The following is a 26399-nucleotide window of genomic DNA, read 5'->3' as shown; positions in this document are numbered from 1 at the left end:
ACCAACACTTTGAATTGTGCTCGGAAACATACTGGGAGCCAGTGAAGATCCTTTAGGACTGGTGTTATATGGTCTTGGTGGCAACTCCCAGTCACCAGTCTAGCTGCTGCATTCTAGATTAATTGCAGTTTCCGGGTCACCTTCAAAGGTAGCTCCACACAGAGCGCATTGCAGTATTCCAAGCGAGAGATAACCAGAGCATGTTCCACTCTGGGGAGAAAGTCTGCAGGCAGGTAGGGTCTCAGGCTGCGTACCAGGTGGAGCTGGTAAACAGCTGCCCTGGACACAGAATTGACCTGCACCTCCATGGACAGCTATGAGCAGGGAGTCCCCCATACCCACCCACACCATGTCCCCCAAGAAAAGTACTTCTGTCATGTCTGGATGCAACCTCAATCTGTTAGCCGCCATCCATCCTCCAACCGCCTCCAGACATCTAGCAGCTGTGAATTAGTTTGGTAGATACATTATATTTTTAATTAATGGAACAAAAGAGTGAAAAAATTATCAGCCAGGTATCCATAATTTGGGATTTGCAGTTTATTTGGTACTAACATTTTATTCATTCTAGGAAGGTTTAAAATTGACCTTTGATTTTGGTAAGAAATAATGCCAAGAATCTGGTTGAGAGTCTATTTTATACTACATTGGTATCGTATCCACAGCAAAACAGATGAAAACCATTCACACTGCAGTTGCTTATAGATGTGGTGTCTTTCCACTGGATCTCAAAATCAACTTCTGATCTCGTTTCTCAACTTTCAATCCCATGTTCTCCAGGACAGAATTGTCAGCCAGTCCCTGCTGCTCCATCCGTGCAATGAGTTCTTGGTTTCTTTCATTCTGTTCTGTGAGGTTGCGAATTGTATACACTGCCCACTGGCTTACAACTGTTGAAAAGAGTTAAGGAATTTATCCCATGTTCATTTCCAGTTAATGTATATATTATGCGGCACATGTTACAAATACTTGTATTTCAATAAACAGACTGATTAAATCCATATTGTCGTTTACAAAAGTCACTTTAACCACCCAAAAGTCTGTGTTAAGGGAATGTCAGTTCACAGATATCAGAAAAACAGGCCATGGTCCTGTACTCAGTTACGTGTATGCCACTGCTATGAAGGACAAAGTAGAAGCTCTCATGACTATGTACAGAATTATAGTTAAAATCAAATGTGTGACCAAAATATTCAGCATGAACCTAGTATGGAAGAAGGTTTGAATGCAGGAAATTAGGTTTAAGAAAAATGCATCCAGACCAGAATCTCCCCCCCCCCTTATATTTTTAATAGCATAAACATAAACAGAGCCTGTCATGCCAAAGGCCCAACTAGTCCAGAATTCTGTTCCCAGTGGCGAATAAGATGACAATGGGAAGCCTGCAAGCATATTTTCCATATTTTAATACGTTCTATCATGTATACTTTTATTTTAGCATTATTGGTTGTACTTTGTTTATAATATTTAAGTTATTTCTTGACATGTGTTGCTTCTGTAAAACGAAAAATGAATTACCTTTTTAAAGTCACCAAACTATAACTACTGGTTTTGGAAAGACACTTAGAGCTAGGATAGCCTGCAATGATCCATTCCTCTTTCATGGTGGTCTCCCTTCAAGCAAAGTTTCAGGCAAATGTTAGATCCAGGTTTAATAATTTCCATCATCATCAATAAACTACATCCTGAGCATTCCATTAAAACTATTTGCTTAAATGCTGCAAGCAAGGTGTTATGTCACAAAACGTAATTGCTCTCAAAAACACCTACAGAGGAGACAAGGAATTCCAAATCTCCATGCAAGAACAAAATGCCTGCAGGGCACCAATTATTTGCTACATGTAGCTTCACATACAAGAGAAAGCTGTGCATAACTTACTCATATCCTTCATAGTTTCTTGCTAAGTTCCACATGGCCATTCACCTGCAGGGCATAAGAAGAGCTGTCTGGAGTCTGGGTGTGGCAAGAATACCAGTCAAAAGAGGGAAGACTAGAAAAGTATGGAGGAGTATTGGTCAACATGGATCATTGCTGTGTATCCCATGTAAATTTAATAAACGAGAAAAGCCTAGTTTGAAGTTGGATCTTCGAGTATACTAGACTACTAATTTTTACTGTGAATTCCCTCTAACAATCTTAGACCAAAGCATGAAACACAACTGTTTACGACCAGAGATTTGCCCTAATTAACGACATGAGGAAAGGTTAAGTAGATGGATATAATGCAGAGGAGGGAAACATGTAGTCTGGCAGTGGAAAGTAACATCGAGTGCTAGTTTACCCAAGCTAATGCTATTTTGGCAATATGTTAATTCAAGAACAGATTTGAAGCAGAGCTCCACCGATTTTATTCACTACTAGCACAGAGAACATGAAGACCTTTTCAGAGAGCTGTACCATATTGTCAACTTGGCAAAAAAGGAAAGTGATCAATGGGATCTCCAAGTGTCACAGATTCTAATTATGGTCACATGACACTCAGCAGCACATTATTAGCATTTGATTGACTTGAGTATAGCTTTCTGGAAGAATGCTAGGAAGTTGCTTCTTTAAAAGCTGGTTGCAATGTACAATTGTCTGCTTTTAATATGAAAAATTAGACCATTGAGGATATTTGCCATGTTAGGACAATCCAAAAGGGTTTATTGCCCCCCCCCCAAATAAACATGAGTACCAAATAATATAGTTTTAATTATAAGAGAGTGACCCAGACTTGCGGCAGCAGGGCTTAATAGAGCAATGGAGCCACTGTCCCATCCACAGTCCCACCGCACATATTGGCTGGAGTGGAAGGGCAGGAGCCATGAAGGAGGGATGGATCAGACTTGTTGACACTACAATGGCAGCAGATCCCTAACCAGCCCAGTTCTGCCCCGTCCTGAAACACCAGCAGACACATGGAGGCACTTCTTGATGGACATGCCTGTGTCAGGCAACCCTGCTCCAGTCCAGTGCATTGGGGCCCAGAACAGGGGCTCTCAGTAACTAAACAAAGGGTTGGAAAAAGCAGGTTATCAATATAAACATCAACATGGATTCTCATTGTTTTAACAGAGCATTTTCAAGTTTAGTGTATTCTGCATGTGTTTATGCCAATAAACTTTTAATTTTTTTAAAAAGACCACCATGTAGAGAACATCAGCTTCATGAACTGGCCCGCTAATTAAGAGTGTCTTCACACATTTGCAAGGGCAGAGATCTTAAAATTAAATTACAATTAAAGTATACTGCTGTAGAGTGTGATTGAACAATACAAGTGCTATAAACAAAACAAATCCATGATATAAATTATAAAGTGTCACATGGCTTCTGTGTTTGTCATATCCCCCTTTTCCTACTACCAGTATATTGCCTGCTTGGGGGGCGGGGGGGGGAGGTTTGTGTGCTGTAGCCTGCTCACAGTTTTCTCCTTCCCTAGTGCACTCTTGCAATGGAGAGTCATGAATATGTATGATTGCTCTTAACATGCTGAGTGAGCCTGAGACTTCTGGATGGCTGGATGCAGACCTATACAGACTTAAGTGTCACGAGAGATTAAAGCGAGTCCCCAATTAATATTCACATTACCCTCTTGTTCTTACCCAAAAGACAGATAGAAAATTGAACATATTCTGAAGTCCATAATCCGACCAACACTTTAAGCACTTTATTGTATAATCAGCCTTAGAAAGAGAGTGCTTCTAAAGTTTCCATAGTTACTACAAATAGGAGCATGAGTCCATTTGTTGCCAAACCTCACAAAATAAAACAAAACACAGCAATCACAGTAAACCCAGTTTTGCAGGTTTGCTTTACATTTCTAGAAAACCAGACAAATGCATAGCACTGCAGTATGCAGAATTATGTTAATCATATGACAAGGTAATCACTTGGATCTCCTATGAAAAAATATAGGAAAGCCCCCCCCTCATAAATTAGTTCAGTTCTGTGTCTTCAATTACAATTTTACATATTTTACAGTAAAATCCTATGACTATTTACTTGATGCCAAGTCTTACTGATTTCAATTAGATTTTCCCTCAGATTTTGCACAACCCTTCCATTGCATTCCCAATCTCAGCCTATAAAGCACTAAAGATCACCCCTTTCCTAAACACTCAGTTGAAAAAAGAGAGCTCCTGTGTGTGCGCGCATGTGCAAGTGTTTGTGTTTTCTGAAAGAACTGCAGCTTATCAGGCAAACATGCAGTTCCCCCATCCAGACTGAGATCTTGTGCTAGTTTCCCACTGAAAATGTTGTGCTCTACAAAGTTCACACTGCAGGATCTTAGAGCACAAATAGCACTCAGGGAGGGGGTTGGTGGAAAACTTAACCAATGCCCCCACATGGCCACTCTTCCTTTAAAATAAGAGCTGGTATTAACTATACCTTTAATTTAAAAAGTGTGAGATACAGTTTGGCTCCAGTACAAAAGTGTAGACTGGCAAAGGGTAGTTAACTGCCTGCTGTTCCCCTTGAAATTCTCCCCAAATCATTTTTCTCACAGCTGGACTCCAAGGACGGCTCGTTTTTTCCTGCTCCAGAGTGTAGGACCTGAACCAACAGAGTTACAGTGGTACCTCGGGTTACATATGCTTCAGCTTACATACGCTTCAGCTTACAGACTCTGCTAACCCAGAAATAGTGCCTCAGGTTAAGAACTTTGCTTCAGGATGAGAACAGAAATCGTGCTCCGGCGGCGGCACGGCAGCAGTGGGAGGCCCCATTAGCTAAAGTGGTGCTTCAGGTTAAGAACAGTTTCAGGTTAAGAACAGACCTCCAGAATGAATTAAGTTCTTAACCCAAGGTACCACTGTGTAAGAAAGGAGATTTCCACAAAAAACCAGGAAGAACCTTCTGACAGTAATAGCTGCTTGATAGTAGCACAGACTCCCATGAGAGGTAGTAGACTCTCCTTCCTTGGCGGTTTAGAAGCAGAGCTTGGATGGGCACCTGCCAGGTATGATCTCATTGAGATTCCTGCCTTGCAGGGGGTTGGGCCAGATGACCCCTGGGATCCCTTCCAGCTCTATGATTCTATGACTTAAAGTAACCTAGGAGAACCAGTGGGTGCCGTTAGGATCAAGCTTCCATCCTCTTCCACTGATTTTGTCCTACAAATGCTGCCCCGCCCTGTTTTCCTTAGCGAGCACAAATTTTGGGACATTCATTTGCCCATTAGTTTCACACTCAGCAGGGCTGATGTAATGTCCAGTCAACAGGACCCGATTGTATACATCTGTGAAGGGAAATGAAATCTTCATAATATTGCAAGGGTTAAGGAAGTCCTAAAAACAGCTCAATCCAGCACCTGATACCACCACCAGTGAGGGGGTGTATGGCATCCCCTACCCCCCAGGGCACTTTTATAAGTGGGTGGGGCAGGGGCAGAGACCAGCACCCCAATGGCTGTGGCCTACTGGGCAACAACAACAACAATAAATGCTCCTATTGAAACAGGAACTGAAAGTTTTTGCAAGCAAATGGCTTCAGGTGATGAAGGTGAATTGAGACTTAGCCACACACAACATGGCAAGTTGGAAAGCATCACAACTCTTATATCCACAACTCCTTTAGAGGTAGGGATGGAGAAGGAATTAATTAGGCCTGCTTTAAACAGCAGACTGACCCAATGCAACAAGCCGGAACTTGCCTAAAGATCAGAATACAACTTCGCAGTCAGATTGCACAGTTTGCCAGATTTTGTGATGTGGTTTTGGTGTTTACGAAGTGTGTACAGAAATCCACATTTTATGTAAATAGAATGCACAAAATGCATAGTTTAATGGGGAAATGCATTGAAAATAATTGAAAAATGCAAAAAAAAAATTGGAAATGTAAAGAAACTGAAGGTACATTTTTTCACCTTTGGTGGACGTGCCCAAAGATTAAGGCTTTCTGGGAAATGATATATAATGAATTAAAAAAGGTATTTAAATATACCTTCCTGAAGAAACCAGAGGCCTTTCTCCTGGGCATAGTCGGCCAAACGGTGTTAAAAAAGGATAGAACTTTCTTTATGTACGCAACAACAGCAGCAAGAATACTCATTGCAAAGTATTGGAAGACACAAGAGCTTCCCACACTGGAGGAATGGCAGATGAAACTGATGGACTATATGGAACTGGCGGAAATGACTGGCAGAATCCGTGACCAGGGAGAAGAGTTGGTGGAAGAAGATTGGAAGAAATTCAAAGATTATTTACAGAAATATTGCAAAATTAATGAATGTTAGAGTGATGTTGGATTGAAATTAAATGGTTTCTAGCTGCACAGGCTTTAAAGTTATATATAGATTAAGATTAAGGATTAGGAATAAAAAGGTTAAAAGAATGGAAAATTGGCTATTAATAGATAAAAATTTAATGTTATACTATATTAAGATTAAGGATTGGGATTAAAAAAAGAGGGAAAGGAATTGCTGGACAAATAAACTGAATTGGAATACAAAAGAGGGAGGTATGAGGAGGTCCAGAAAATAAGTAAATTCAAAAGTAGTGATGAAAAGATGGAATTGTTTTTAACTGTTTTTTCTTTTTTCTTTTTCTTTTTGTATCTTGTATTGTGTATTTTTCTTTTTATTGTTAAATTCTTTTTTATCGATGTGTCTCTTTTTATCTGAAACTTTAATAAATATCATTTAAAAGAAAAAAAGAAAAATGCAAATTTTATATAAAAATATGTGTAAAATCCATACAATTTAAAGGCGGGGTTTTAATGCCTTCTTTAAACACACACACACACACAGAGAGAGAGAGAGAGAGAGAGAGAGAGAGAGAGAGAGAGAACGAACAGGACAGACCTCTGAGCACCAGTGAAACCGAAACTGTTGCAGAATTAGACTGCTCGATCCCTCCCTATTTAGAGGACATGGACTCCATTTTGTGGCTGAAGAGTGCGAAGACATATTGATAAAAGAGAATGTACCCTCCCCAGACATGGAAAATTAAGAAGAAAAGCTGACAGAGTGATGCCCGTCTCCCACACAGATTAAAGCCCAAGCTCTTTAAAAATAAAGGAAATATGCACTGAACTGACCTCTACTGCAAGCAAATGACAGCCAGAGCGCACATGACCGATTTATTTTCCGTCTTCCAGGAATTCTTCACCCAATAAAAGGTTGCGCCTGTTATTGCTACAACTCCCCCCTCCAGTCTTTGTCTCTTCCTCCCTATGACTTAATTATGTGTTGTGACCTCACAAGCTCAGCCTAAGGAGAGAAGTACTTCCAAGCTTGCACAGTGCTTTTGCCTCACCATTAAATAACTACCCCAAACTTATACCTCCCCAAAACTCAGAACTCGTCAGCAGGTTGGCCCTCCTGGTTTCCTTGTTCTTTCTCTCCTTTTTTCATTCCACAGCAAAAAAAAAATCCTATTTTGCCTCGAATCACAGAGTCACCGAACTACAAGGTGGGTACAACGACAGCATTTGGCATAATCATAGTTATGTAGAGCTGCCACAAGTGTATTGAATATAAACAGGTAAAGGAGGGGACACAAATGCAACCTGAAAGTTGGTACAACTGGAGATGGGGGGCACATTACATTTAAAAGTGCTTTGGAGCGCCTTAGTGTTTTTAAGGCTTTTAATCTTCACCTAAGGCAGCTTACTATGACAAAGCATAAGAAGCGCAATCTCCTAAGGCAGGCGCTCTTATATCATGTGCTTCAAAAGCAGAATGTCAGCTCAAAGCAGTGACTTGTGATTATTATTTTTTTTTTAAAAAATGGAAGGAGTTTCATTATTACACCTTAGGACAATTAAGTATTTTAAAGCTCATAAGTAAGGCACCTATTAGGCTTTCTTTGAAAGTCTGTCAAATTTATAAATGCCTACTTTTAGAAAATAAAACTTTTTGTAAAATAAAAGCAGGCACCAAATTCAAATGTATAATGCTAGCTTGTATGTGGCACATACATTCTTGCCACAGAGGCTGCCCATATTTTTAAGTGACGTTTTTAATAGAAACCTATAATTTATATGCAACTAAAAATCCTTTGGGTTTAAAAAAGGAGAAGAAAAAAAATCACACTCTTGGACAATATAAAGCCAAAAACATTCCATGCCTAAGATATTCAGTTTTAAGAGTTATTATATATCTATCTCCAGATGGGAACATATGCAATTAATTGTCAGTGTTTAAACACTGTCATGAAAATCCATGGAATCAGAATAACTGAATGTGATACAACATGCAACAATGAATTTTACACTCAGTTGCTTTATCCAGAAATATGCAGAGTTGTGAAATGTCACTTTAATTTATTTATCTGTCATTAACTCTCTCTACCACCTACATAAACATGCCAGCTGGGCAAAAATCTTTAACAAACAATATTTCGGTTCTAGTGGGACCTACAGCAAAATGTGGCTGACGATTCCTCGCTCCCTGTTGCAGCCGTGACCTGTTAGGACCGCGGCTTCCAAACTTTTTCCTTTGGGCCACACTTTCAGAATAAAAATCTGCTCGTGCCACAATGAATTTTTAATTGATAAGATATACATTGGAAAACAAAACACAGAACACAGCTGCCTTAGAATATGATCATGGGACATCTAGGAAGCTACCTAAGAACAATTCCTGTTCACAACAATAGGTCATGGAGAACAGTAGAAGAATAGCACATGCTCTTGCTTTCATTTTGAAAACATATCTATCCACATTCTGCAAATAAATAAAACACATTTTGATACAATACAATACGATACGATACACTGAAATGCTTTAATGTTTCTTTGATTGTCCCTGAATCTTCCTGCCACATCCTCTCCTGTCGCGCCAGTGTGGTGGTGGTGCACCTTTTGAGAACCACAGTGTTAGGGATTCACACACAAATCAGTTCCCTCTCCACCCGTTTTCCCTTTCCAACTAACATGGAACATTCTGTAAGTGCTAGTGTTACAACAAGCAGGCTCTGGCCACATTTGGCTGTTGCAGGATGTGGGGATTTACTTTTTGTATTTCTGAAAATCTTGGTGCTCTCACCTTGCTTCTCAGTGCTCCCGTTTTGGTTCCAAACCAATGAGCACCAACTTTACCATTAGGGCAGGTGATAGTAAAAGAAATGAAAATATTAAGAGGGCTTTTCTTTTAATGATAGTGTAGGGTTTTATTAAAATAAATTGTAGATTCTCACAATTCCTTCCATTTTAGCACTACAATACACACCAATGTTATGAAAGTATGCAAATATACAAATAAAAAATAATAAGTAATTCAATATCAAGAAATGGCAAACATGGTATAGATGTTCTGCCAGGTATCTTTTATAATAATTTTTTTCTGAAACATTGATCCCCATATGGGCAGGTTGTTTAACAGCATTCTAAGAAGGGCAATGGTCCCAATATCTTGGAAAGAATCTAGAATAATGGGTGTTTACAAAATGTGCCACAAGTTTGGGATTCTTAACTATTTTTTTATTGGGGGACTGGGGGGGGCAGCAAAATACTTTCTGGGTGGGGGAACCACAATGGTACTCAAATATTCAAAAATTAATACTAGAACGGTTCTTAACTGAGTTATGAACAAGCCTACTAGGTTTCCAACCCACAAACCAAATGCAGCCCATAGAAGTGAACTGTGGCTTGCCAGGGTCTTAGCAACACTGCTGCTTTTGCAATCCCAGATAGGCAGCAAACGGAAAAGGTTTCATAAGCCCCTGGTGGGGCTGGTGTGTACTCTGTTTGGTTTTGAGAGTTGAAAACTGTGCATGCTTGGCTTAAAATCCCAATGTGAAAGCTAAAACTATCCCCATTTATTTTGCCTTCCTCAGCAAAGAGCCAGTTTGTGTCTTGCAGATGCACCATATTACATCAAATGTATTATTTTTGTTATTTACATTATAATTTGTAAGAAACAATATAAACAAATGAATATTTCCCCCCAATGGGTACAAATCTATGAAAACATAGCTGTTGTCAAATAAAAGTACTTGTAATTCATATTTGATCACCATTTTAAAGCTACTGTATTCTATTAGTTGTCTGTTTTGTGGTAGCTACTGTAGTTCACTCCTTCAGAACTTAATCACATCCCTGTTTTTTGCTCTCCTCAGCAGCATGGATTGTTTTCACAGCATGAGGCCCGTCTCAAGCTACACTTTTAAATATGAAATGCTCATCGGTTTCCCCAAGAAAGTCTTTCCTGGCATGACACAAAACAAACTGCCATTGTTATAGACCATAGCAACTTGATTTCTCCTAGATTTAACCTGAGGTTTCATAAACCACAATTATACTAACCGTTGCCATGAGGTCAAAAGTATTTTGAATCTACCTCTGAGATGACTGTCAGACTGAATATAATGACAGAAAATGTTCTTCAAATGGGTATATGTAAAAATTAGCTCGCATTTATATTTTCAGTATTTTATCCAAACTAAAGGGTCTGTATGTGTGGATCAACCACTGCCATTGCAATAGGAGAGCATAAGAGAAACCACAGGTTTTCCTTTCACAAACGATGCCAATTTTGTCTCCTAAGTAGCCAGTTGAATGATCACCCAGAAAGGCAGGCCTGCTTTTTCCTCTCCAAATATTACCGACATTTTGGTCGCAAGAGGACTTGCCAAGCTGATGTTAACATAACACAGAAGCTTCACTATAAAGGTCTTTGGAGTCAAAGAGCCACTTATTTTCATCAAACGTTAAATGGCATATTATCATCAGAACCTTTTCTCACTACCTAACACAAGAACTGAATACAAGATCACTCAGACTACACTCCTGTAATTATCTGCTCTAAAGTAGTTCCAGGGACTCCTATGGGACTACTCTACAGTAAATGGCCCCTGTTTCTCCCTTCTAATGCTGGAGGAGTTTTCTTTTTAGAAGAGGTAATCCATTTGGGAGTAAGCTGGTTGCAACATAAATGAAATATTTTTAAAATGCATTGCATTTAAAGTTTTACCAACATTTAACAGACAGACTGGGATGAACTGGTGGAATAAACACTGCACTGAAGGAGAGTAGGGCTCACTTTCTAACTCAACTGAAAACTTCCTTTGCACTCTGAGGCAAATTCATATAATTTGTAGCCCTCATAGTATCCAAACTGAATTCAGCTCAGTGCCTTTGGTCAGAAAGTTGGATAGTTTAGCCACTAGCCTCAATTGCTGCCATATGTAGAAAGCTGGGAGATTTGTCATTACTTATTTATAAATGCATTCATATACACTACCCTCTCAACATCAAAAAATCAAGGTGGTGTACAACAATATGTGTATAATAAAATATAAAAACCATGAAAAATAGAAATAAAATGACAGGCTAGTCAAAAGGTTTTAAACAACTGCATAGGCCTGTCAGAAGGAAAAAAAGGATTCAAGAGACATCTGGAAGTCAAGAAAAGCCTGCCATATCTCTGCTGGAAGAGGGTTCCGTAGCATGGGACTGACGGTACAGGCAACCCCCCGTTTGCAAAGGGCTGCGTTCCAGGTTATTGCAAACGTCAGTGGTAAGTCATAAGCCCGTTCCACCCTGCCCCCTCCAACTGAATGCATGCAAAATGGTTGCTGCCTGCACTAAACACAGACTTCTGGCTGAGGCCTGTTGGGCATCTGAAAGAAGCTACCCATAGAAAAAATATTCGGTATCTACGGCATATATTGGAATAACAGAATTCACAATGATGTAGGACTATGAATCAGTTTGAAATGTTAAATATTAACAAAAGTGTGTGGGTGCATACATATACGTATATGTATATGCACGTGTGAGAAAGGCAGAGATAAGAAATAATATTCTAATTCATACAAAGATGGTGCTTCTCCTTTTATTCCATCATTAGAATTTATTCACAATCCATACTGGTAGTACCACACTATGTAACCAATACCACAAAGTATTCTCCATCCTTGTAGCATCTGAAGAGCAGTTAAACCTCTCTAAAGTTGCCACAAGAATTCTGTCCAGAGCTAAACCCAAAACAAATTTTGGGAACTCTCATATGTAAAAAGTTGAAGATTTTTCAAGGAACTGCGTAAGAATTTTGAAAAAACTCACTTCTGAGTAGTCCCCAGATTTCACTTTAAGCAACATTTGAGATAAATTTCAAGTGGAGCATTCAGATGAACAACCAAAGAATTCTGAAGGAAGTCAATAAGACTCATGAGATTTCTCAGGATGATTTTGCTTATTTCCTCCATTTCTTTCATGCCCATGATTGTCTCTTACTGTTAATTTTCCCTTCCCTTCTATTCTGGAATTAAACTTAAATTTTTGTGATATCATTTTGAAGAATACAATGGATGCTAGGCTGAGGGCTTTACTGGCTAGTCATAATAATTAAATATTACACACAATATTTACAAGGCAGATTAATTATTTACTGCATACTCACTTTCAAAAACAACCTTCTTTAACAAAGTTTAATAACCAACAGCCATCTTTCTTAGTGGTGGTTCCACTGGAATTTCTCCACGAGTCCTAACAACAGAAATATCTATTGTTCTTTCATCAGATAATACCAGATATACGAGTTGAAAATATTTTTTCCACTGGTCAGATTTAATAAGGTATGTAAAACTGATGAGCTGCTTACTAACTCATCTACCTGTTCATTTCAGCTGACTGGTCAGATGTCAGCTGAAGCAAAAGCTTCAAGACTAGCTACAATGACCAAATTTGGTTAGATTCCATTACAATCCGTAATCTAAAGTGACAACAATGATTCTGGGATATTTAGAAAGTTAGAGAACACGAGATAATGTTCAACCAGGTCCATTTGTTTTAAGACTAAAAATAATGTAGTTTCGCCACTTCAAAAGAGGCCATTTTTGTATCTAGTTAAAAGATTTAAACCTCTCTGTCAATTTGCTACCCCAGCCAAAAAAAAGGAGCCTCCGTGTTTTGTGTTTTACCCCCTCAAACTTGTTTGCATAGTATTTTATGATATTCTGATCTCATATTACAGTACAACATAGACAGCCAAAAAACACACAGAAAAAGATTTAAAATACGTTATGCAAAATGAAAACTGATGGCCTTTTAATAAAAGTGTAATTATTCTTTTTGTGTTAAAAATTAAAAATTAAAATAAATATGACAATAACCCTTTTCTGAGGCAAGCTATAATTTTTCCTAAAATAGGCAGTAGAAATTATAATGTAGGTTTAGTATTGGTGGTAAAAGGTTAACAAATGAGTATACCAGAACACTAGAGTCAGCGGTCAACTCTGACAACCTGGGATAGAATCCAGAGGAAGTTAAAATAGGCCAATGCTTATTCTATATACACTCCCACAAAGGTTCCACTGGGTTCAATGGGACTTTCTTTTGAGTTGTTATGTATAGGATTGCCCTTTGGGCAGAATAATTCTAAGTCAAGGTCTCACTGGATTGGAGTGGCAGGGACACCACTACATTCCAAACCCTGCCAGCTCACAACAGCCAGGATTGAAGGGAAGTTTCCTTGCTCTTTGTTTGTTTGTAGCTCTGGGAATGGCTGAATGACCCAAGGGGAGGACCCTTCTATGGGATTTTGGATCCCAAGCTACCAGTGCAACACCCTGTTTTGATGCTACGTTGAACTGTCAATGGAAGAACTGGCTGTTGCTTCTTACTGACCACCAACCCACAAGCCACCAATTGAGGGGAAATGGGCTAGGATTGTGCTATGTCGCTCTGAAGTCTTTACAACTGAAGTAATGTTTTCTCTAGAAGGGAGTTTTAAGATACTATGAGGCACAAGGACAACACACATTATCCCCAAAGCATTCACATCTACAACCCCACCTCCAGCTCAAATTACATCAGAAGGAGTAATTATTTATTAATTTAGAAAGTTATTGAAAGGATACAAGGATTATTGTCATCAATGCTGCAGTTATCCAGGATCAATGGGATGCCATCTAGATCATAAACCTGTAAGAAAATAAAAAAAATATTTTATAAAATATTTCTCCTAGGTGGGTAAAAATACACAAATATAACCCATTCCTAAATGGATAGGTTTTGTATATATTTATGCAGCAAGAACCAAGGTTAACTATGATGTATGTATTCAGACACAATGCCTAACAACTGGCCACAATCCAATATTTAAAACTAATGATGTGAAGCTGGTTTGGCAAGGTGTTACATCTATACTTTAGGCCGGATTCAGTTAATGAGTTCTGTTAGTGGAATCCCATGCAAGGACTTCCACGAACAAAATGGGGTTTCTCTCCTCCCCTGGCTTGGGGAGGTTGGAGAACCCCCAGAGCAGAGCACAGGAGAAGGTGGGGGGGAGAGAGAAGGGTCGTTCTGTTTGCCAAGCCAAAATCCTTGCATTGATAGCAAAATTACCACAGCATGTGTTAAATTCTTCGCTTCTGAAGGGATCTGATGTGGTAGCCTCTCAAGCGTTCTAAGCCAACTCAAGCTGCTTTTGAAATGGTCAAATCTGAATTGGAATAAGTATCATATTTGTTGCAAACCCCTGCCATACACACTCTAGAAAATATTTTAATTCCAACAGTTCTTCTATTGTAGCCTATTTAATTTATTTATCTCTATACAGTGCTTAAGAGATATTTTTTATATATTAAGCGGTTCAGAAATTAAATAATCACTCAATTTCAGATTAAACAATCTCAATGCATGCACAACTAAAACCAAACTTGCAACTATCCAAAACATCACAACACACTATTTAAACTAGTCTCCTACAGTATAGCAATATACTTTTAAAACATTTGGATATGCCTAGGCATGCCAACTCTAGGTGCAAAGCTCTCTTTGACATAGTAATTACCAATTCAGACAGTTTTCATTCCAGAACGTATACATCAGAAGTAAGTCAATTTCTAATGGAGAGTTGGGCAACAATGATAAGTGAACAATACAAGGGTTCGTTTCATTACATATAACAGGTCTAAGGATTAGCATGTGATCTGCAGTGCTGTCAGTTTTAATATAAAAAACAAAGGCCATTCCCAACCCTCACTACTGTGAAATGGTTTTATTATTATTATTATTACTTAAGGTAAAAGGATCCCTGACAGTTAAGTCCAGATGCAAACGACTCTGGGATTGCGGCGCTCATCTCGCTTTACTGGCCGACGGAGCCGACGTTTGTCCACTTCCGCAGACAGTTTTTCCGGGTGATGTGGCGAACCAGAGCAACGCACAGAAACGCTGTTTCCCTTCCCGTGGAATGGTACCTATTTATCTACTTGCACTGACATGCTTTCAAACTGCTAGGTTGGCAGGAGCTGGGACTGAGCAATGGGAGCTTACCCTGTTGCACATATTCGTACTGCCGACCTTCCGATCAGCAAGCCCAAGCAGCTTGCTGGTTGCTTGGGATCGAAACAGTGGTATAAACCACAGCGCCACCCGCGTTCCTTATTATTACTTAATCATGAACCAAAACAATACCTCCCCATGATAGGTTGGGGCAGGGCAGGGCTGTCATTAAATGCCTTCCACAATATACATATCACTCATAGCTACTATTCCCCGCCCCATTCCCATTTCCAATCACACTACATATTACAGTGGTTTAGAGAATTAGTTCCCAATCCAGAATCCTCCATTAAATTTCACTTCATCTGTGCCCTCACTGGGTGACCTTCTGCAGGCACCTCTCTCTCAGCCTTGGGCTTCCCTGCTTGACTCAGGCCTTGGTCAGTCGCGCATCGTGCCAAACTAGAGAGAGAGGAAAGGAGGCCTGGGCAAGAGGGAGCCCAGCCCCCTCCCAAGCCCTGCGCCAGAGGGAAATACCTGCCTCGCCCAACATAGTGTCTTAGAGGAAGGATCAGGGGCTTACACTGCCTTGCTCCTTTTGATTAAAAAACAAATCCCCTTTTAGCATTTGCACAAGGAAGAAGGCAATGGTAAGCCTTGCTTTTGTTGGCACACTTGTACATGCACACAACTGTGTACAAACAAAAGTGTCTTTAACAGACAAAAATTGTAGGATTTCTGCCCTGGGTTTACAAAGACAACTATAAACTGTGGCTTCCCTCTTGAAGCCTGTCACATGGACAAGCAGGGCCCCACAAAAAGGTGTTGTGCTGTATCCCTGTTGCAAATGTTGCCTGATCTTGTAACTGAGGGCTTGGGGTGGAGGGACTTTGCAAAGACAGAAGTCCCTGCTCTAACTTCAGTTCCAGTTTTTCATGCCAAGTGAACCAGCCTGGACGTCCAATGAGCCACAGCAGCTTCCAGTTAGCCTGTTAGATTTTAGAGATGCGCAACTTGCTGTCGTTACCTTTATATGTGGGATATTGTCCCCACACAAGGCAAGGTGGAAATTCATGTCTAACCCAAAGAAAGATGGGGCATTTATTCCCTGCTGTTTAAAGATCTCAGAGCTTAGGGTACAGGCATGTTGGCTTATAATATATGGCACTGTGGCTTGTGGCAAACAAGTCTATTATTGGAAGCTACCACATCCTGCAAAACTGCTGAAATACTTGTGGCTCTTTTTCCCAGGACATACATATGCTGGAATGGCAAAGGCTCTGATGTGACATATACGTCCCATACGAGATGGATGGCGTAAGTAGCAGAGATTCTTTCCCAGCCACAGCAGGAAGCCCCAAGCCCACCCATTGAAAGCAAAACTATGATCATTGCCTCTACCATACTTAAAAATTGCGTTGCTCTACTGACACTATGAAACATTTAAATATACACATATGAGGGGAAAACTTTTTCCCTCCTGCAAATGTAACGAGAATTTTGACCTTTTCCCTGCGAAGTCTATATATATTTAAAGTGTCATTCAATAAAAGTGGCTGTCTAGTGACACAATTGTATTAATGTGTTACAACAGATATCCCACTGAAATTTAAGCTGACTGTACTTATGTAAAATATTCGCATGTCATTAAGTTAAACAGAGCTCAATACACTCAAAACAAAGCAAGAAAATGAGTTCACACTCATTGAGAATATTAAGGACACCCTTCTTTTTCTTATTACTAACTTCCCCCATTCCTTAATCTCAATCTACTGCCCATCTTTCCCTCTACTACTTCAGCATTGGCATAGCCAGGATTTTTGTTGGGGGGGGGGGAACCTCAGTTAGCTATGTATTTTTATTGATTTTTATTCATGTACTTCAGCATAATTCATAATTTCACTCTTCTTCTTTTCACCTTGCTTGCCCTCAAGCTTATATGGTTGCTTAGTCTTCCTTTTGGTTGCTACTATTGCATATGAAAATGTGCATGTTAACTGCATTTACCTAATTAACATCACATCTAATCTTGCTCTCACATTGCTCTGATTCATTCTTTGAAAAAGCATTTTTGAAAACGTAATTTACTTGTGTGGATTTAGAAAACTAGCTTCAGCTTACTGACTGCATAAACACTACCAAACCCCATCTGAGATGACTGTGATGAGCATTATTACTGCAGCACAGTAACTGAACATGAACACTGGAAATCAGGGGTGCAGCACAGCTTACAGGGTAGCAAACCCTGACACAAAGCACGTGTTGGCCTTCCAGTTATCTGAGCCACTAAAGGACTGAAGTTCAGCAGGGTAAGTTACTGTCCTGTTAGCTGGGGAAAGCAGCTGTTGGTTACAGCGAGACCTACCTGAATAATATTTCACTGTGTGGAATAACTGTTATTTCTTATACTATGAAAAATAATACAATGAGATACATACATTCATGCATTAAAAATACATTTCAATTTTTTTGGGGGGAGTCAGCATTATCATCTGTAATGTTGGCAATAAGAGACTGGAGAAGTGACTTCTCAGGCTACATTCACAAACAAAGAAAAAAAGATGTGCTCTTGAACTATATGCACCTTACAGTTTTGTATTATTTTGTTTGCATCATTTCATATTTAATTTTCTTATTTGAAAAAAGAACTTGCTCTTCACACAGCTTCAAATGTTTTGTAATGAGAATGTAAGAACCTACCATTCCACGAATAATAATAATAATAATAATAATAATAATAATAATAATAATTTATTATTTATACCCTGCCCCAGCCACTCTGGGCGGCTTCCAACAGAATATTAAAATACAATAGTCTATTAAACATTAAAAGTTTCCCTAAACAGGGCTGCCTTCAGATGTCTTCTAAAAGTCTGATAGTTGTTTTTCTCTTTGACATCTGGTGGGAGGGTGTTCCACAGGGTGGGTGCCACTACCAAGAAGGCCCTCTGCCTGGTTCCCTGTAACTTGGCTTCTCGCAGCGAGTGAACCGCCAGAAGGCCCTCGGCACAGGACCTCAGAGGCACCCCACAAGTGAGAACCCAGGGGTCTGAACACTCACCCCCCACCACCACTTTCTGAACACGGCCCAGGAGGATGGAGCGGAACTACGGTATAACAGTGCTCTCAGCTCCCAGCCCCTCTAGACGGTCCAGAAGGATGTTTTGGTCGATGGTGTCAAAGGCCACTGAGAGATCCAGCAGAACTAGGAAACAGCTCTCACCTTTGTCCCTAGCCCGCCGGAGATCATCAACCAGTGCGACCAAGGCAGTTTCAGTCCCATGATGAGGCCTGAATCCCAACTGTAAGGGATCCAAATGGTCCGCTTCTTCCAGGCGTGCCTGGAGTTGTTCAGCAACCACCCACTCAATCACCTTGCCCAAGAATGGAAGATTTGAGACTGGGTGATAGCTGGCCATATTGGCCACATCTAAAGATGGTTTCTTTAAGAAGCGATTTGATAACCGCCTCTTTCAGTGGGTCTGGGAATGTTCCCTCACAGAGAGAAGCATTCAACACCTTGTGAAGCCCATCGCCCAGCCCTTCCCAGCTAGCTTTTATAAGCCAGGATGGGCAAGGATCAAGGAGACAGGTGGTTGGTTTCACTCGTCCAAGCAGCCTGTCCACATTCTCGGAGGTAACAGATTGGAACTGATCCCACGTAACTTGACTAGACAGGACTCTAGCACTATCCCGCCCCGGCCCTGCTGCCACGGTGGAGTCTATCTCTTCCCGAATCTGAGCGACTTTATCTGCAAAAAAAAAATTTCAAAATCACTGCAGGATGTAGTAGTAGGTGGTTCCGCTAAATTGCGAACTGCCTAAAAGAATCTCCTGCTGCTGTTTTCTGCAGATGCAATAGAGGCGGTGAAGAAAGTCTTTTTCGCCGTCGCTACCACCACTTCACTTGGTAGGCTCGACATTGAGCTCTAACCCGTGTCCGGTCAGCATCAGAATGAGTTATCCGCCACCGGCACTCTAGCCATCTCAGCGATTGTTTCATTGCCCTCAGATCCGTGGAAAACCACGGGGCTGCCGGGCCCCATGCAATCGGAGAGAGCACTTTGAAGTCAAGCAGTCAATAGCCCTGGTTAACTCTGTATTCCAGCAGACCACCAGAGAATCAGCTGAAAGGCCATCAACATGGGATAAAGCATCCCCTACCACTCTCTGGAAAACATTTGGATCCATTAAGTGGCGGGGGTGGACCATCCGAATCGGTCCCACCTCCCTGCAGAGGGGAAGGGTTTTTAAAGTGTTCTTTAAATATAGCCATGAAAGCAGAATTATGCTGAACCTAAACTTGAGTAGCATAGTTTCTAAGAACTCTCTGTTATACATGATAATTCTTCTACGTAGTCAAAAAGATTTTCAATGTAGAAAAATCATTACTTATAAAGCAGAACAATATAATTCTATATAAAATATTTGAGAAAAGAATGTCTAACTTTGAAGGGTCAACTGCCCTTTAGTTTTAATTTTAGTGTTTAGCACATACAGTACTTAAGTGCCTTAGATCAGAATCAGGTCAACTTATGCAATCAACAGTACAGACACCTTACTTAATTTGTTTAAAATAGCGTTGAGATAAGAAAAGTTGAAGTGGTCTTTGTAAGGAGTGTATGTAATAGAAGATTTCTCTCTCTCTCTCTCTGCTGATCTCATGCTGAGGTTGCAATTCCCAAGATTCACTTGCAGACTGAAGCAGAGATCTCAGCACCACAACCACCCAAGTAGTGGCAACTTCCCAGAATGACACACCCTACATCCTATTGCAATTATGATTGGACTTTATTACAGTTTCCACAAGTGATCCACACACACACACACACACACACACACACACTAACTGCAGTGTCATTGCTGAAAATACCTCTTATTTGACAGCTGGATGGTAACCTTTCATAAAAAAAACTGATGGACTGCAACTTTAGTAATTTTTGCATTGCTTTTACATTTCCATCGTTTTTATAAAGGAGGACCAAAAAAAGAGAGACCTGAACTATATGAAGGGAAATAGCTTCTTGGTGCTCTAAGATGAATGGATCTTACTTAAGTAGCATATACATATTGGTCAGGCTTTAATATGTTTAATATGTTTGTATAAACCTGTAACTTACTTTTGTGATTTATGCATCTATGAAATCTATATATTTACAACAAAGAATATACAATAACCAAGGTATGCAATGTTGTAGTACTTAAGCATTACAGTATAGAGATGACTGGAGCCTCAAGCGTTTCTGAACAGGGCAACACATGAAGCAAACTATCACTAGATTATATGCCACTTTTTAATGTCAAAGTTAAAGCTATCCAGGTTTCATGGTGTGCTTGCTTTCTCTAGAAACCTGTCAGCCTAGCAAAAACCAAAACAATAAAACCCTGCAGTGTGTGAAACAGCACTTATTTTTCAAAATCAGAGAAAGAAATACAGTACATTTCTACCAATTACTTGCCCTAACTAATCTAGAAACTGATTTAATGGAAACCTTTAAAAATATTTCACCTCTTAAAAACCATTTCACTTTTTAGTTGTGTTTCCTTTCTGCCACGTCCACCAAACTGTTGGTCTAAAAAAAGAAAAATACTGCCCTACGATGTGGGCCCTATCGGTTCATACAAACATTTCTTTCTAATCATTTGATGATTAATGGAATATGTGGGCTCATTCCATTGGAAACCATTACGCTTGGGATCATTGTGAGATCAGAGGCACAGCATTTCCCCCTTAAAAGGTGCAGAAGGCTCTTTATGGATGGTGGTAGCAGGGATTGGGGGTGGGTAGGGGGAATGGAAATCTTGTCACCTGTTCTGAAACAGGAGAGGAAGACCCTGCCATGACTGCTGTGTGCTGCATCCTCCACAACATCTGAGACAAGAGATGTACATCCAGATCTACCTAGCCCTGGTGCCAAGAGGGATACAGTGCATGCAGACTATGTTCAGCGTCCACCTCCTCTACTGATTAAACCCAGTTTGTGGATGCCAATCAAAAATGGACCAAAAGAAAAACCATCAAACAGTTTATCTGGGACTGCAATCCTCCTCTTCCCTATGGCCCAAGTGACCTCTTGCACACATCTTTGCTGGAAATATGCCTGAAATCAGTGCTATTTTTCTAGAAAAAGAGGAACTGAACATGAATGCCTCCCTCATTCTCTTAGAATGGCAATGGCACCCACCTGATAGGTGCAGGAACTGAGTTCTAGTGAGTTCCAGTTGAAAAAAAAACCCTTGCCTGAAATGCTTCTTACATGTACAATGCTGCCCTTATCACGGCCCTCCACCACCACCCAGCCATGAGACATCTAAATCAAGGTGAACATCATTCAACACATTTCTGAACATTGAGGAAGGCCCTGTTGCTCCACAACATATCATTCTGTGCATGCAAAGCATTAGCTAGCAAACCCCACGTGAGGAAGCAGTTCCTTCAGTGGTAGGTTTCACTGATTCCTTAATTAGGCAATACAAACAAAAAAGAAAATCATTCCTGATCCTGCTACAGTTGTGTGCTACTAGCGGACATGGATGGGAATGGGTATTTCCAAAAAGGCACACCTGACCTGTTCAGAGGGACCCAGGTGAGCCTATGCAAAGGGACCAGTGATAAACATTTGTATCTGTATGCTTACACACATAAGTCACCCTTACAGAATGAGTGCTGAAGTGGATTTTACTGTGATGATGATAATGAAGATGATGATGGTGATTACAGAAATTGTTTACAGGGTGTGTTTGACAGTTCAACCTTTCACTTAACAATTGTTAGTACTGTATGAGATAATCCAAGAGGATTTAATAGTTTCACCTCTCCCCCCCCCCCTTTCATAGGTTGATTTTGAGAACAATTACTCCAGGCAAATACAAACCCCACTGGCAAATTAAAAGATCCTATAACAACATTATCAGTATAATTATGTCCATTTTCTTCACGTCTTTGAGACTCCACTCTCTAAAAGTTTCAATTTAAATCAACATTTGTTCAGCCTTTAGTTTCCTCAGTACTTATACATCCAGAAATTAAATGAGGCAAGAGAACTGAAATCTAGCTGGACAGCTTGTTTTACAATTGACCATGTGTCCATCACAACCCCCTGCATCTTCCTAAATAAGAATGGAGACATTGTACAGCAATCCCCTCTTCACCTACAAAGTATCACTGTTAATTCAGCAAGATTCCCCTTCAAACATATTAAAAGTTGTCGAAAGATCTGTCCTTATTAAAACTCACCTATTCTCTAGTCTCACAATTACAAATGAATCTTTTAAGCAAGTATTAGTTGGTTAAAAATCCAAGTTTTTTTCTTACATCCATTCTGTATTCAGACTTTTTAAAACACACACAGCTTTGGACCAATTTACACATTACCATTGCTATATATGCTGCCACAAAACTGCTTCCTTGTGATTTGCTCCCACATAGCAGCAATGGATAAAAACACAGAAAATGTGGCTTGTGCACATCACACGGGCAACTCCCATGTTGGATCAGGGCAGGGGGATATCCTGGCACAGCCACTTAGCCACTGACTGCATGCCATTTCTTGTAAGACCTTAGAATAAAGTCAGCATATATGTAAGGCAGAAGGTGCCAAGAATGTTCATCAGACGGAGGGGGGTGCTTCTATTCCTGATAGAGGAGGATTCCCCCTACTGGAGACAGGCAGGGTCTTCAGTTTGCAAGGTCCTCTCCAGAGGGGAGGAGTCAACCCCTTCTCTCCCAGTGACCCTGCCTGGGTCTTTGTGTCTCTCTCTGTGTGTGAAGACAAACACTTGCCTGAGTGCTTGTTTTGTGTGGGTTTCCCCTTTGTCTAGTCCTCTCCTTCGTCCTGTTTGCTATATCATCTTTCTGAGTGAGTTTTTTCACTCTGTTTTCCTGTTGGCTACCTCCCCCAGCTTATTCATTTCTACTTCATTCTCTTCATTTTTCTCCCCCACCCTGTTCTCTGGGGAGACTGTAGGGAGCAGCTGGATTCTGACTGGATTGCCAACAGGCACAGGAGGAGTCCACAGAGGCGACACAGGGCCAGGAGCTTGCGTTTCCTGCCTCTTTCTAAAAAAAGCAGGAACGCCATTTTGTTTCAGCAACTCAGCGTTTCTGGGATGGCCCCAGCAGCTCCTAGAGACGTGATTGCTGCACCTGTTGGTCTAGCAGTTTCAACTGGCTGCATTATCACTGCACCTTTGGGTCCCAGTGCTAACTGGGAGTTTGAGGAGCTGCTGCAGTGTGCTCAGTCGCATTGCTTTTCCCACCTCTTCTCTGCATCTGTGCACAGGATGACTGCGCCTCTGCAGGGCAGCCTTTCTCCTTGCGATGTTGGCACAGAGGAGATCTATGCATTTGGAGAGTCCAGGCAAGCTGCCTTTGGCGATTCTCCAGGTTCTTTGCCAGGGCAGGTGAGCATGAGTAAGGGGGAAACCCCCTCTGATTCTGAGGCCTTTCTTAGTTCAAAAAAATTCCCAGGATTGCTTCGGACCTCTTGTGGAGGAGGCACACGAAGAAGAGCCTCAGAGGATGATCTTAGGGTCCAAGCAGATTTATACAGAGGTATGAACCTCATGCCCCTTAAGGTATTGTGGTCCTGAGCCGTTTAAGGCTTTATAGGTCAAAACCAGCACTTTGAATTGGGTCCGGAAACTAATTGGTACCCAGTGCCATTGGCTTGCCCCGGGGAGCAACCTGGCCATTGAATTAACTGTCTTCAGAGGCAGACCTACATATATCGTAATTGGGGGGGGGGGTGACATTCCACCCTCCTCTATCTTCCTCTGGTTCTATGCATTGCATATTTTTTTTACTTTATTGGCTGCTGTGGTTGATTTGTAGATTGATATGGGGAGGAGTTCTGCGACATTAACTTTTGCATTGCTGTCTAACCACATGTTTTGTGTCTGAGTGTCCTGTGCTCCAGCAGTGGGGCTGGCGTATGGGCAGCTGCTTGAGGGTTGAGGTGTTATTCTGCTCTGCTACTCTGCCTGGAGAGATGGGATGACACCTCCCCTCTAGAGGGGACATTGCAAGCTGAAGATTCCCTGTCTCCAGTAGGGGGAGTCATCCCTATCAGGAATGAGGACTGAAATTCACAGTAAGAAAAAAAACCTGTTTTTTATTGCCAAACAAAATTCCAAGTATTTCAAACATGACTATTCTTCCCCAAGGGAAACTATGAAGAAACAAACCTCACCAAAAACAACCTCACACAAGTTGTCAACAAGAAGTGAAAAACCACTGTAAAAAGCACTTATTTCAGCTCAGTGAGCTATTTTCACTGGTTTACAAATGTATTAAATGCTGTAACACCTACACAATGGCAATAATTTTTCTATATAGTGAAACTGAAAATTACACTGCCGCAGGTCAGATAATATTTCAGCCTATTAAGCCAGGATATGCACAATCATTTTTCTTGCACAAACAGCCCCTTCACTCCATTATTCATGTAAGAGGCAATTAAAGCAGGAAATAAATATACAGTTTATAGTTTCCCATTTTATCTAAAGCAGGAAACTATGGATACCAGTTTGGGACAATTAAACACTTTCTAAAAATGGTGGTGCAACACCTTGGCTTGTTCCAAATCTGCTAATCAGTTTCCCAATTCAGATGAAACAAGGAAATATGTTAATAAGAGCCTGCAAGTCACAAAGGGAAGAGAAAAGGGACTGTGTGGGGGGGCAAAAGGTCTGTGCACCTCTTCGCTTAATGAACTGAGATAGGACAATCTGAAGATTTCTCAAGCATCAACTAGTCAGTGGCTTATAAACCCACCTTTGAACTATGGGGAATTTGAGTCACTAAATGCTACCCCTGTTCCCAATGGAGGCTGAGTTTGCTGACAGATCAAATCTATTTTAAAAGATATGTGATGAATCATCTCCATCCCAATTTGCCTTGGAGAATAAAAAATAAATGGTGGCTTATATTTAGTGCAGAATTAGTTTCTTGAAATTAGTTTCAATGTTTGTTTTCAAAAGTATTAGCTCCTACAGCTCTGAAGCTATGCTTGAAAGTTTGCAGACACTGCCTCATGAAATCTCAAAAGTCAGCAGGGTGGCACAGTCAGAGCTATTACCCTCCCTATAAGAAGTGGAAATTTGGTATTTTTAGCAGTCCTACATGAAACGCCAGGAATTAATGGAAGTGATTTTAAATATTACAACTGACTTAAAGCACCCTTGCAGCATACCATATTTATTACTTACTTGAGCCTTTTTTTTGCAAAATTTCTAAGATATAAATGTCTTTTTGTACTATGAACTGCACATCGAATTGCTTACAGTCTTTAGCTTTTCTTACCTTGTCTTGGTTAGCCTTATTCTTGTAACATAAATTTCCAATCAAACGAATTAGATGTGACTTAAACCCCACAGCTGGATGACAGCTTTGTTCTTGCGCAGAATGAGTCACTGTGAAGATGTTTGTGCTCTGCTTCCCAGCAAGATGTGTAAGCTGCAAAGTTTCTAAAGAGAGAAAATAATTCTGTCTTATTTTTTAAAAAATTATCTTTATAATGCCCATGATACTTAAGTTGTTTTACTTCATAGTTATTAACATATAATTACAAAAGGAAATCAATCTACATCTTACTGCTATTGAAAGAAACACTACTAAAATCTGGAATAGTTTGTCCCAGAAGTCTCCCCAGGAGACTTCTTTGCAGATGGTCCTCTTTGCAAGGACAGAGAGCTGAAGGAGAATCTGGGCACGACCCAGGAAGGGGAAAGGTGGCCTGGGGAGGTCAGAGGGGTGATGTGTGTGTATTTGAGGTCTCCGAGAGTATCCTGGGAATCATTCCAAAAAGTAAAAACAGAAAATACATTAGACAAAATATTCCTGTTCAAGATCAGGTTCCTTTATGTGACATTCTAATTCATGTTCTAAATGCACTGGTTCAATTAAGGCTAGTATAATGAGTCATATTACTGCAGTTTCCTGAAGTTAGCCAACATTTCAAGCATCAAGCTGAATGTATTTTGCAGCATATTTAAATATGCTGCATAAATACTTTCAAACTTGCTGGCTAAGAATGTTTGGGAACCCTCAACATTAACATATGGTTTCAGTGTTCTATGCTATCCTGTGTTTAATTAGTCAGCAGGACTATTTGGGTGAAAATTCATAAAAGTACTTATTGATCTCTAAGCTCACTGGTAAACTCTTTTGCACCAAAAGTAGCAAATACTGCTCAGTGTACAACTTTAGAAGTTATTGTTTAGTCCTCTGCTCTGGTACAATAGA

General features: G+C 40.4%; 1 protein-coding gene across 1 annotated transcript in view; it reads right to left on the bottom strand.

The window, feature by feature from the left end:
- Nucleotides 1-525: 525 nt before the first annotated feature.
- The window catches only part of ATXN10 (ataxin 10), a 72691-nt gene continuing 46817 nt past the window's right edge, over nt 526-26399 (bottom strand). The window contains exons 9-11 of the mRNA XM_081005581.1: nt 25458-25621; nt 13786-13849; nt 526-890 (exon numbers count right to left, since the gene is read on the bottom strand). Coding sequence (XP_080861707.1) covers nt 700-890; nt 13786-13849; nt 25458-25621 — 419 coding nt within the window. The 3' untranslated portion in view covers nt 526-699. The remainder of the gene's footprint in view (nt 891-13785; nt 13850-25457; nt 25622-26399) is intronic.

The sequence above is a fragment of the Podarcis pityusensis genome (genome assembly GCF_964106645.2).
Source record: "Podarcis pityusensis genome assembly, chromosome: 5".
Classification (NCBI taxonomy): Eukaryota; Metazoa; Chordata; class Lepidosauria; order Squamata; family Lacertidae; genus Podarcis; species Podarcis pityusensis.
Note: the sequence above shows the minus strand (reverse complement) of the source record. Positions and strands in the feature narration are given on the sequence as shown.